The sequence below is a fragment of the Chiloscyllium punctatum genome, chromosome 1 (assembly GCF_047496795.1).
Source record: "Chiloscyllium punctatum isolate Juve2018m chromosome 1, sChiPun1.3, whole genome shotgun sequence".
NCBI classification, from domain to species: Eukaryota; Metazoa; Chordata; class Chondrichthyes; order Orectolobiformes; family Hemiscylliidae; genus Chiloscyllium; species Chiloscyllium punctatum.
The window spans coordinates 154,263,221-154,277,098 of NC_092739.1; the positions used below are offsets into that span (position 1 = coordinate 154,263,221).

The window sequence follows — 13,878 nt, forward strand, 5'->3', positions numbered from 1 at the left end:
TTCCTTTCTGGCTTCAGCTTCTGTAGGTCTGTCTTGGTTATCAGTCTTTTTTTTGTAGGTTCCATAGTGTTGTTTATTCTATTGTTTAACTGTGGCATGGCGTCATGCACCCTCTGTTGTTAGGTTATATTCAGTTTTGTTCATGATTATCGTCATTTTGCCATTATCTGCTGGTACTATGATTATGTTCTTGTCCTTTTTGACAAAATGACTGAACTAACCAGCAGCAGAGTAGACAACATGACGACAAGCACCTGGGTAAGGACCTTCTCCAACTGACAGCTGACAGACACAAAATCCAGTACTAGTCAGGGACTCAACTACAACCACAGGGATGCAGGAAAAACAGACTTCCAAGATGCACTAGAATATCTGGTCAGAACTAATGGACTAACTGAAGAGACGCATCAAGCAGTCAGACAAACCATTGTACCCTCACAAAGAAAAGACAAATTAACAACCTTAACACGAGAGAGAAGCATGAAAAACATTCAAAAGGTCAAGAACATAATCATAGTACCAGAATATAAAGGCAGAATGACAGTAATCATGAACAAAACTGAATACTGTACATTCAAAAAAGAGAAATTACTTGCAGACTTCTCCCAGCAGAGGGAGCGTGACCCCATGCCATGTTGAACTAATGAAATAAACAACACACCACAGAACATAACAAAATGGACTTATAACCAAGACACACCTATAGAAGTTAAAGCCAGCAGGCAACAACACCCCATGATTTTATGGATTAACTAAGGTAAGCAAGCCAGCCATACCACTTAGACCTATTGTGGCACTTCCAGGGGCTCCATGATATAAACTGGCAAAAGAACTGCAACAAAAACTTAAACGTCTTTTCAGTGGATCCAAACACTCTATACAATCATCACAGGAATTCCTAGACAATGTCGGGAACATAAACATAGACAAGGACAAAGCAATGGTCTCATTCGATGTACTGATGCTGTTTACATCACTTGACAAAATCTTTGCCAATGAGACAATAACCAACATCCTGAACAAACAGAACAGATAACACGACAGGGAACCTATCAAAGAGGACTGCATACTCAAACTGCTAGATCTGTGCTTGGCGGTACACTTCATATTCAGCAGCCAGACATATGAACAAATCAGTGGGACATGTGGTGGGCTCATAGCAGAAGCAGTGATGCAAAGACTGGAACAAACGGCTCTCTCGCAAATCTAACCCAAGCTCTGGATCAGATACATGGATGGTGCTTTTGTACTAATTAAGAGAATAGTGATTGAGAAGACACACTGGATTATCAGCTCCATGCTCACAGGGATCAAATTTATGTGAGAGGAGGAAACCAACAGCCAACTTGCATTCCTAGATGTGATGGTAGAAAGAACATATGATGGTGAATGCACTGCAAAAGTGTGCAGAAAAGCTCCACGCTCGGACCGGATCCTGAACCACAACAGCAACCACCGAATTAAACAAGGAAATTGCATTAGGAGCTACAGAAGAGCTGTTCAAAAGGGTTACAGAACACTGCAGCACTCCCTACCTGCGAAGAGAAGAACAACACCTCCACAAAGTCTTTGCCATGGACAGATAACTTCAACTGCAGATGCCGAGCAGGCAAACAACATAACAAGGATGTGCCATGACCTAACACACGAATTATGCTACCTTTTGTATTTTAAAAAAAAAAGCCTCGAAACTAACGGCAAAATTCTCCGACCACTCTGATGACAGCCCTTAAACAGCAAGCCACACTCAGCCGACAACTCGCCAGAGTAACCCTCACTCATCATGTGCAAGACTAACATAGTTCACAAGATTCCTTGCAAAGACTGCATGGAATACTATATAGTGTAAACAGGTAGACGGCTAGCAATCTGTACCCATTAATACAGTAGCCACTAAATATCACGACCACCTGTCCTAGTAGCCATGCACAGATAAAAAGGACTGCAAATTTGACTGGGACAACACAACAACAAGCTAAACAGAGGACAGGCAGAGAATATCTGAGGCATGGCACTCATTCATTGATTCCATTAATAAACACACTGACCTAGACCAAGTAAACCGACTATGGTAATGACAATGGGAATCTGCAACCAGAAGCAGCAGGTATGAAACCAAATAAATTCCAGAAGAGACAGTATAGCAGCGCCTCACAGGAGGCTTCAAAGCATAGAGGATGTCACCTAGATAGGGGATGAAACTTCTGCAAATCAACTTCCCAGCTTGGTAAGTATGCCCACAACTATGGCAACCAGAACTACAGCTACATGTTTTTATGCAAACCTTGAACTAAATTTCTATGTAACTTGAAGAAAAGTGTTAATAATAGATCACGGACGTACGTTTGCTTGCTGACCTGGAATGTTCGTTTCCAGACGTTTCATCACCATATTAGATAACTTCTTAGGTGAGCCTCCGAATGACTCACTGGTGGTGTAGTCCGCTTTCTGTTGAAATGTTTGGCTTTCCTTGGGTTGGTGATGTCATTTCCTGGGGATGGTAAATGGCGTCCAAGTCGATGTGTTTGTTGAGCATTCCGGTTGGAATCCCATGCTTCTAGGAATTCTCGTGCAAGTCTCTGTTTGGCTTGTCCTAGGATGGATGTGTTGTCAACAGTCGAAGTGGTGTTCTTCCTTATCTGCATGTAAGGATATTAGTGAGAGAGGGTCATATCGTTTTGTGGCTAGTTGGTTTTCATGTATCCTGGTGGCTAGTTTTCTGCCTGTTTGTCAAATGTAGTGTTTGTTACGGTTCTTAAAAAGTATTTTGTGAATGACATTAGCTTTGCTTGTTGTCTGTATGGGGTCTTTCAAGTTCATTAGCTGCTGTTTTAGTGTGTTGGTGGGTTTGTGGGCTACCTTGATGCCAAGGGGTCTGAGTAGTCTGACAGTAAATTTCGAGATGTCTTCGATGTGGGAGAGTGGCTCAGGTTTCTGGACGTGGTTTGTCTGCTTGTTTGAGTTTGTTGCTCAGAAATTGGCAGACTGTATTCATTGGGCACCCGTTCTTTTTGAATACACTGTATAGGTGATTTTCCTTTGCTCTGCATAGTTCCTCTGTGTTGCAGTGTGTGGTGCCACATTGAAATAATGTTCTGATGCAACTTCATTTGTGGGTGCTGGGATGATTGCTTCTGTAGTTCAATATTTGGTCTGTACGTGTTGTTTTCCTGTAGACACTGGTTTGAAGCTCCCCATTCGCTGTTTACCCTACTGCGAAGTCTAGGAATGGTAGTTTGTTGTTTTCCTCCACTGTTTGTTTAGTGAATTTTATACCAGTAAGGATATTATTGATTGGTCTTGAAGGTTTCCTCTAATTTTGTTTTGTTTAGTGATGATAAAGGTGTCATCCACGTAGTGGACCCAGAGTTTGAGTTAGATGGTTAGCAGAGCTGTTTGATTCTCTGCATTACTGCCTCTGCTAAGAACCCTGATATCAGAAATCCCATGGGTGTTCCATTGGTTTGTCTGTAGGTTTGTTGTTGAAGGTGAATTGAGTGGTAAGACATAGGTCCACTAGCTTGACGACACTGCCATTGCTGATGAAGTTGGTGGTTTTGGTGTGTGTGTCTTTGGGTCTTCTAATAAATCCTTCTCTGGTGATGAAACGTCTGAAAACCAACCTCCAGCTCAGTGAACAAACCTACATCCAGAGCCTCAACCTGAGCTTGAAATCTTTTCAAAACTTGATAATAGTCTTTTATTATATTGCCTGTCATTTTCTTTTAATTTTAGTTATTTGACGCTAGCGAGGAGCTGTGGCAGACTTATAACAAATTGGATCCAGTCTCTCTGGAAGTCTTGATTTCTGAGGTAATTCAATAAATACCAATATGTTATCTTTATTTTAGTTTCTAAATGTTGGTTAGAGCTGCTTTGCAATGAGGAATGCATTGGTGTTTAACGGAAGAGTGAATGTTGCATTCTTAGAGTAATGCAGGTTAAATTTGCATTTCTTAAATTAGGTAAGTCGTGTTTTGGAATATAACCTTTAAATTGGGTGAGACCTGAGGAATTTATACATATAGTAGAAATATTGTTTGTGTGATATCATAAGTGAAAACTGAAAAACATTGCTTATGGAAAACTGTGAATTTTAGGAGCTTAACAATTTGTTTGCTGTATGTACTTTTGTCCATTTTGAATTTTTCAGGATTTGACAGCATTTGACAGACAATGGGCAAGTTTCTTTTCCAACTTTGACATTGAGTCCTCTTCCTCAATACTGGATCTTTCAGAGGCACAGGCTGGAGAGGTGGGGAATACATAATTATTGCAGTATACCTTATCCCATGAGCATTTATTACAGTTCTTCAGTTAAAAATGATGAGTGAAAATATTGTGTTCTAAAATATCTAAATTGATTAGAAAGAAGAATTTTAGATTGAACTTCAATTCACAAAGCTGAATTTTTAATTCTGTGGACTGTCTGAATAAAAGCTCTTCTTACAACTCTGGTTGTGGTTTTGGAGCAGAGTGGAAGGTAAATGTTGTTCTGAAACAGGTGGTGCAATGTTTTGGGTCAAATCCACAAGGCTTAGAGTTCTCACTGTCCTTTTAAAGGTTGGTTTACTTGGTTTTGGTTCCAAATATTGTTTTGCATTAAACTGTTCTCCTATTTTCTTTCCTGAATTTATTTACCCTGCCCCTTTCACAGCCACTTGCCTCCACATATACTTCTTTTAGATGGAAGAGCAGACAAATGGGCTGCAAGCTACTCCATGGCTTTCAACACCAATGCTCTTCCATGGATCAACTAACTGGAGGCATGATGGTAAGGGGTATGAAATTAAACCTGTCTCTTTTAAACCCTGCAGGGGATGCTGCAGGTTGTTCCACTACTTCCATTGTAGAAGCAGATGTAAGTGATGGAAACTATTGTAGTTGAGTATCAGCTCATGCTTTATGGGTTGAAAATTTGAATTGCGATAAGCTTTCTATTTTTAACAACAATTCAAATAAGGTACTACTTCAATTTTGTTCACTAGAGGTGGCAGTGTTGAGTTAAAAAACTTACCCAGCTGAGCGTTTTATCTGAGGAGTGGGGGAAATGGGATAAAATTGGGCCATCCACTTCCCAGAGGAAGATACAAGATGGCAACAGCAGCAAGTGGTAGCCAAACTGGCCTGTGGGATGCTTGCCTCAGTTTACTAGGACATTGCAGCTCCAACATTCATCGTTAAAATGAGGCAAAGTCTCAAACCAAAATGGCACTTCACATGCCTGCTGGCACGTCCTAGTTCATGCACATATCAAACAGGAATTTATTTTTGAAGGGAGACAAACCATAATCATTCTTCATCATCCTGCAAGTGTGTTGGAAGGCAAATAATTTTATGCAAATATTTTCATTTAATAGAATTTGTATACTTCAGATGTGTCACTTGTCTATAATCAGATGGTTAAAAAATCATATGGCTCTTAATTTAGACAGAAGCTGTGAGCCATATTGATCACTTTGAGGCAGTTTGGCATTGATTACCTTAGTACTCTCTCTTTTCCCACAGATATTTTATTCCCATCCATGTACAACATTTTATTTTCTTTTTCAGCCATTTCGAACTTACTTTAGCCATGGGTTGATCACCAGTCAAATTACAGAGAAAAGGTAATTGCATATGTATGCTAAATTTTTATTTTGGTATTTTCCATAGTGACTAAAGTTTACTCTTTTAAAATTGTTTAATTGTGGATGTGAGGAGGTAGCCTTTTATTTTGTCAAATTGGCTCTTTGTCTTTAAGTGCTAAAGCTGTCAATTTAAAAAAAAAATTGAATGGAGCAAAAATAATCTTGTTAACTTGTTTTTAAAGTAATTTTGAATATCTTGAACTCCAAAGTTCCTCCAGTTAACAGGCTAAAACAGTATAAGACCATAAGACCATAAGACATAGGAGTGGAAGTAAGGCCATTCGGCCCATCGAGTCCACTCCGCCATTCAATCATGGCTGATGCGCATTTCAGCTCCACTTGCCAGCGTTCTCCCCGTAGCCCTTAATTCCTCTAGACAACAAGAACCTATCAATCTCGGCCTTGAAGACATTTAGCGTCCCGGCTTCCACTGCACTCCGTGGCAATGAATTCCACAGGCCCACCACTCTCTGGCTGAAGAAATGTCTCCGCATTTCCGTTCTGAAATGACCCCCTCTAATTCTAAGGCTGTGTCCACGGGTCCTAGTCTCCTCGCCTAACAGAAACAATTTTCTAGCATCCACCTTTTGCTACACCAACAGGAATGAAAATAGTGATTGACTTATAATAGAACAATGCAGACCCATTGGTCTACAACAGTGCCATTCTGAATTAATCCCATCTGACTGCGTGTGGTCCAAATTCCTGCCAGTTCATGTGTCTGCACAACACACCTCTTCAATATTACTATTGTTACTTGAGATTCTGAGAAATAAGATGTACATGCATTTTGGAAAGACAGGGTATGATTTAGTCAGCATGGTTTTGTGAATGGGAGATTATGCCTCACAAATTTGTTAGAGTTCTTTGAAGTAATCAGGAAAGTTGACAAGGGGCAGGGCAGTAGTCATACTTTATATGGAGTTCATTACTGCCTTTGATAAGCTTCCATATGGAAGGCTATTCCAGAAGATTAGATTGCATGGAATCCCGGTCGAGCTGGCAAATTGGATACACCATTGGTTTGATAGTAGGGAGCAGAGGGTAATAGTGGAGGAATGATTGTCAGACTGGAGGCCTGTTTCTCATGGAGTGCGTCAGGAGTCAGTGCTGGACCCATTATTGTTTGTTATCTATATCAAGATTTGGGTAAGAATGTACAAGTACAAGGCATGATTAGTAAGTTTGTTGATAGCCTTCCTCCTACTTTAATGCCATCAGAAATTGCAGCAGGGCTTCAATCAGCTGGGAAAGTGGGTTGAGAAATAGCAAATGGAGTTTAATATGGATATGTATGAGGTCTTGCATTTTGCAAAGTCAAATCGAGGTAGGAGTTTCAAGGAGATGGTAGGGCCTTAGGCGTGTAGTGCTAAAGAGGGATCTTGGAGTTCAGGTTCATGGTTCTCTGAAAATAATTCATAGGTAGACACTGCAGTGAAGAAGGCTTTCAGCACACTGAGCTTTATCAGTCGGAGCATTGAGAATGGAAGTTGGGAAATCATGTTGCAGTTATACAGTACATTGGTGAGGCCACACTTGGTACATTTTGTTCAGTTTTGATCACCTTTTTATAGGAAGGATGTTATTGAACTGGAAAGAATGCAGAAGAAATTTACAAGGATGTTGGCAGGACTCAAGGGTCTGAGTTACATAGAGAGGTTGGACAGGCTAGGACTTTTTTCTTTAGAGGTTAGGAGACTAAGGGGGAATCTTTAAGTGTATAAGATCATTAGAGGCATGGATAGGGTCAATGCCCTTAGACTTTTTCCCAGGGTTGGGGAATCGAGGAATAGAGGTTATCAGTTTAAGGTTAGAGAGGAAAGAATAAAAGGGAACCTGAGGAGCAACTTTTTTTTTAAACGCAGAAGGTGATAAGCATGTGGAATGAGCTGCCACTGGAAGTGGTTGAGGTGGGTACATTAACAACATGTGGACAAATATATGGATAGGAAAGGACTAGAAGGATTTGGGCCAAGTGCAGGGAAATGGAGTTAACATGGATGGACATTATGATCAGCATGGACCAGTTTAGGCCAAAGGGCCTGCCTTCATGTTGTAGGACTCCATGACTATGTATCTGGTTCTGCCATCTTCCCTGGTGGCATGTTCTAGGCACCTACCACTCTTCTTTTTTTTAAAAAAAGCAGACTCATTTTGCACATCTCCTTCAAACTTTCCCCCTCTCTCTTTTAACCCTATGTCTGATTAGTATTTGACATTTCCATAGTGGGGGGAGAAACTCCAACCATTCACCCTGTCCATCCCTCTCAATTTTATATACTTTTATCAGTTTGCCCCTCAGCCTCTGATGTCCAGCAAATATAATCCCAAGTTTATCCAACCCACTCCAGTCCAGGCAATATTCTGGTAAATCTTTCGCATTTTTTCTAATTTTTCTAACCAATCTGTTCAGCAATGTTATTGTATACTTCTGGAGTAGGTGGGACTTGAACCCATGCCATGATGACTAGAATTTCTCTCAGTACTGCAAATGTGGCCTAACTGAGTTTTAGACAGCTGCAACAAGACCTGCCAACTTTTGTATTGATTGTCCTGATCGATTGGTGGCAAGCTTGCCAACCGTCGTTTTTATCATGTTGCTACTTTCAGGAATCTGTGGACTTGCACGCCAAGATCCCTTTGTATGTCAATGCTCCTAAGGGTCCTCGAGGAGAAAGTAAGGACTGCAGATGCTGGAGATCAGAGCTGAAAATGTGTTGCTGGAAAAGTGCAACAGGTCAGGCAGCATCCAAGGAACTGGAGAATCGACGTTTCGGGAATGAGCCCTTCTTCAGGACTCCTGAAGAAGGGCTGATGCCCGAAACGTCGATTCTCCTGTTCCTTGGATGCTGCCTGACCTGCTGCGCTTTTCCAGCAACACATTTTCAGCTCCTAAGGGTCCTGCCATTTACAGTATACTTTCCTCTTGCATTTAACCCACAAAATGCATAATTTCACAGATCCAACTTCACCTGCCATTTCTCCATCCAACATTCTAACTGGTCTATATTCTGCTGTATTCTTTGACAACCTTCTTCGTGATTCACAAATTCAACACTTTTGTGTCATCTGCAAACTTGTTGATTTGACACCTACATTTTCATTCAAATCATCCATCCACATACTACAAACAACAGATCATAGTACTGATCCTCTGGCCACAAATCTCCAGTCTCCACAACTAATCTGTGTTTTGTATGATTGAGTCAATTTTGGATCTAACTTAGCAACTTACTGTGGATTCCCAATGACTTAATCTTCTGGACCAGCATAACAGAAGAGACCTTGTCAAATGCTCAGTCATGTCCATGTGGATAACATTCACTGCTCTACCATCATCGATCATTTTTGTCACATCCTCAGAAAACTCAATCAAATCTGTAACACAAGACCTTCCCTGCACAAAACTATGTTAATAAGTCCATCCTTCTCCAAATGTGAGTAAGTCCTGTTCCTACGAATCTTCTTTTGATTGAGGGATTGCTTAGTTCTGTCTACGACTTGCTGCTTACGCTGCCAAGCATGCAAGTAGTCCTGTTTGGGAGCTTCACCAGGTCGAAACTTCATTTTCAGATATGCCTGATGCTGCTCCTGGCATGGCCTCTTGCACTCTCCGTTGAACCAAGGTTGATTCTAAGACTTGATGGTAGTGATTGAGTGGGTGATATGCTTAGCCATGAGATTATGGATTCTGCTGGAGTCCAATTCTCCTGCTGTTGATGAGCCACAGCGCCTCATGGATGTCCAGTCTTGAGTTGCTAGAATGGTTTAGAGTCTGTCCCATTTAACACCTTGATAGTGCCACACAACACGACATAGGGTATTCGCAATCTGAAGATGTGACTTGTGGACCTGCAGCAAGCAGATTGGTGAGGATGAGGTCAAGTATGATTTGGAGATGCCGGTGTTGGACTGGGGTGTACAAAGTTTAAAAATCACGTAACACCAGGTTGTAGTCCAACAGGTTTAATTGGAAGCACTAGCTTTTGGAGCACCGCTCCTTCATCAGGTGGTTGTGGAGAATTTATAGTAAAAGTTTACAGTGTGATGTAACTGAAATTATACATTGAAAAATACCTTGATTGTTTGTTGAGTCTCTCATCTGTTCAAATACCATGATAGTTTCACTTCTTTCATATGTAAATCACAAAACCTTTTTTTTTTAAAAGTTACATTCTCAGGTTAACTGTAACAATTGGTGTAAGCCAGATAAAATGTTTAAGGTATTAGCCCCTTGTGTTCTCTGTCTGTGCCATAATGTTTAGACTGATTTGATTCTAATCTCAAAAGTGAGTTAATAGAGTCTTACATGAATTCATATGTTTTTCTCTCTTGTTGGTTCCCTCACCACCCGTCGGAGACCTAGTCTAGCAAGTATGTCTTTTAGGACCTGACCAGCTCGATCAGTAATGTGCCGCAGGACCACTCTTGGTGGTGGACATTGAAATCCTCCACACAGAGAGTACATTTTGCACCCTTGCCATCCTTGGTGCTTCCTCCAAGGGTTGTTCAACGTGGAGTACTGGTTCATGAGTCAAGGGAGGATGGTACGTGGTAATGAGGAGGTGGTTTCCTTGTCAATGATGAGCCTGAACCCATGAGACGTCATGGAGTCCAGAATCAATGTTGAGGACTCCAAGGACAACTCCCTCCCTACTGTGTACCATTACCAGTGGGACAGGATATGTGCAAAGATGGTAATGGTGGTGTCAGGTATTAGTCAGGTTGTTGCATGACTAATTTGTGAGACAGCTCTCCCAATTTTGGTACTAGCCTGCCAGATGTTAGTAAGAAGGACTTTGCAGAATCATGAGGCTGGTTTCTAACATTGTTGTTTCCGGTGCTAAAGTTGATGCTGGCTGGGTTTTTCCGACAATTGATAATGGTTTCATGGTCTTCAGTAGATTCTTAATTCCAGATTTGTGCTGAATTCAAATTTCTTCATGTGGCATGGCGGGATTCCATCCTGGGTCCTTGGAGCATTTGCTGAGTTTCTGAACTAAGAGTGTAGTGATAATATCACTACAGCCATTGCCTCCTGGGTACAACTAACAAATTCAGCCCCATCTGAGCCTGTAGAATTAAGAGTCCTAGTCCATGTTGGGGATGTTAAAATCACCGCTACAACAACCCTGTGGTTTTTGCATCTTCCCATGATATGTTCCTGTAACCTCCACAGGCAATTTGGAGGCCTGTAGTGTAACCCTGTTAGTGATTGCATCTTGCTTATTCCTAAATGCTACCAATGTAGCCTTGCTGGATGAGCCCTCCCAGATGTCTTGTTTTTGTGCAGCCGTGACATTCTCCTTTATCGGTAATACAAAACTTTCCATCCTCTGAAATCCTTCTCTATCAGGCCTGAAACATTGAAACCCTGGAATGTTGAGCTGTCAGTCCTGCTTGTCGCTCAACCAAGTTTCTGTAATAGGTACCACATCGTAATTCCATGAGCTAATCCAGGCTCTCAGCTCATCTGCTTTCCCTGTTATACCCCTTACATTAAAGTTAATATGCTTCACACTGCCAGTCCCACTGTGTTCGTTAGCCTTTCGATTAGACCAAACTTAATCTTTACCTTTTCCTCAATTACTCCACTTGCTGATATCATTCCTTTTAATAATTAAATGACGAGCTGGCATTTCCTGCTGGAGGTATTTTTCTTGAGTGACCTAATTATATGTATCTATCTTTGGCCTAGATCCCTTAATTTTTTTTCTCTCTGAAGCAAAGACATTATCTTTCTTGGATAAAGTTAACAACTGCTCTTTATGGAAATGTTTTCTAAACCTCTACCACCCTTTGTGTGTAAAAGTGCTTCCTAGGGTTTTATAGTGCCACTTGAGAGGATTTAAACTGGTGAAACAAGGGGACAGGGACAACACCAGTACATAAAATGGCTGATGAGGAGTCTGAGAACAAGGTCATTAAGGCTGAGAGGAAGAATAGACAACAGGGAGTTAGCAAACCGAGGGACTGGCGGTCTGAAATAGATTTGCTTTAATGCAAGGATTCCGACAAGTAAGGTCAAAGAACTTAACTTGGAATTTTGCATCTAACTATGATGTTATAGCTATTACAGACTTTGTTGAAAGAGATAAGATCAAGTTATTTTCCCTAAGATGGGGAGTTCAAAAGTAGGGGGCGTATTTTTCAGGTGAGATGAGAAAGTTTTTTTAAAAAGGATATGAGGGGCAATTTTTTTTCAAGTGGTTTGTGCGTGGAATGAACTGTTAGAGGAAGTGCGTTTAGAAGAGATTTGGACAGGTACATGAATAGGCAAGGTCTTGAGGGATATGTTTCGGCCCTAGGGTGGCACGGTGGCTCAGTTGCTAGCAATGCTTCCTCCGTGTCAGGGACCCAGGTTTAATTCTAGTCTTGATCGACTGTCTGTCTGTATGGAGTTTGCACATTTTCCCCTTGTCTGTGTGGGTACTTGAGTTTCCTGCCAGAGTCCAAAGATGTGCACGTTAGGTGGGTTGGCCTGGATAAATTGCCCATACTGTCCAGGATTGTGTAGGAAGGGTGGTTTCGCCTTGTGAAGTACAGGGTTGTCTGGGTGGGATGTGCTTTGGAGGGTTGGTGTGGACTCCATGAGCTGAATCGCCTGCTTACGCACTGGAGGGATTCTATGAAGGCATATGGCACACTTTCCTCCATTGGGAGGGACATAAGGTATAAAGGTTGGCAAGTATTGTTTGGTTAGGCCATATTTGGAATAATGTGTACCGTTCTGATCACCACACTACTAGAAGGATGTGGAAGCCCTGGAGAGGGTACGGAAATGGATTACCAGGATCTTGCTTGGTTTCGAGGGTATTAGCTATGAGGAGAGATTGGTCAAATCTGGTTTGTTTTCACTTGAATGTCGAAGGATATGGGTTGACTTGATACAAGTTTATAAAATTGAGAGTCGTGGATAGATTGGATGGTCAGTCTTTTTATTTTCCCAGGGTGGAAATGTCAGTTAGAGTCATAGAGATGTAAAGCATGGAAACAGACCCTTGAATCCAACCCATCCATGCCGACCAGATATCCCAACCCAATCGAGTCCCACCTGCCAGCACCTGGCCCATATCCCTCCAAACCCTTCCTGTTCATATACCCATCCAAATGCCTCTTAAATGTTGCAATTGTACCAGCCTCCACCACATCCTCTCGCAGCTCATTCCAGACACGTACTACCCTCTGCATGAAAAAGTTGCCCCTTAGGTCTCTTTTATATCTTTCCCCTCTCACCCTAAACCTATGCCCTCTAGTTCTGGACTCCCGACCCCAGGGAAAAAACTTTGTCGCTCATAGGTTAAAGGTAAAAAGGGGTAAGTTTAAACATTGAGAGGCAAGGTTTTTTTTTACACAGAGCAAATGTGCTTCAAGTGCCCTTCCAGAAGAGGTGGTGGCGCCAATTACACGATCAAACATTAAAAATACATCTTGCCAGATATATGAATAGGCAGGAAAAGGAAGAAAACAGACCACAGAGGCAAAAGGTTTTGGCTTAGAAAGGTGTTATCTGTTGGCATAGTCTTGGTGGTTTGAAGTGCCTGTTCTTGTGCTGTGTTCTAGCATCTCTCCTGAATGGCCTTGCCCTGATTTCTAGACTTTGTTCCCTCATTCTAGAATCTCCAATCAGTCAAAATAAGTTCTCTTTCTCTACCCTGTATTTTCCTGATATTATCTTGAAGCCTTTGATCAGATTATCTTTTAACCTTTTAAATTTTGGAGAAAACTGGCATAATCTATTTAATCTCCCCTGATAACATAACCCTGAGGTCCAGATATCGTTCTTGTAAATCTAATATACTTAATGATCTAGTCTCTACAACCTTCTGTAAGAAAGAATCCCATAGATTTACTGCTCTCTGATAGAAGAAATTCCTGTTCATCTCTGTCTTAAAAGGGGTGATCCCTTTCTCTAAAATTAATCCATCGGCTCCTAAACTCTCCTACAACAAGAAGTAACGTCTTCACAGCTATCCTGGAAAAGTCCCCAAAGGATCTTGTATGTTTCAATAAGTTTGTCGTTCATTTGTCTAAACTCAAATGAATACAACGCCAACTTGCTCAACTTCTTATTAGAAAACGAATAGATATCCAGGATCACCCAGTGAACCTGTTCTGGACTACTTTCGATACCAATATACCATTCCTTGGATAAGGGAATTGAGGAAACACTTCTAGATGGAAGGACAGTTATTCCACATTATTTCAGCTGAAATAATGTTAAATAACTACTTGGTAGTACTGAAAC

The 13,878-nt window shown here is 41.3% G+C and overlaps 1 protein-coding gene across 4 annotated transcripts in view; it reads left to right on the top strand.

Annotated features, from left to right (window-relative positions):
• The window catches only part of dnaaf9 (dynein axonemal assembly factor 9), a 212,406-nt gene that overhangs the window by 35,419 nt on the left and 163,109 nt on the right, over positions 1–13,878 (top strand). For 3 of the 4 annotated variants that reach the window (XM_072577236.1, XM_072577220.1, XM_072577228.1), the window contains exons 7-10: positions 3,736–3,813; positions 4,154–4,255; positions 4,658–4,774; positions 5,554–5,609. In XM_072577236.1, coding sequence (XP_072433337.1) covers positions 3,736–3,813; positions 4,154–4,255; positions 4,658–4,774; positions 5,554–5,609 — 353 coding nt within the window. The remainder of the gene's footprint in view (positions 1–3,735; positions 3,814–4,153; positions 4,256–4,657; positions 4,775–5,553; positions 5,610–13,878) is intronic. The other variant, XM_072577245.1, reaches the window with a different exon arrangement.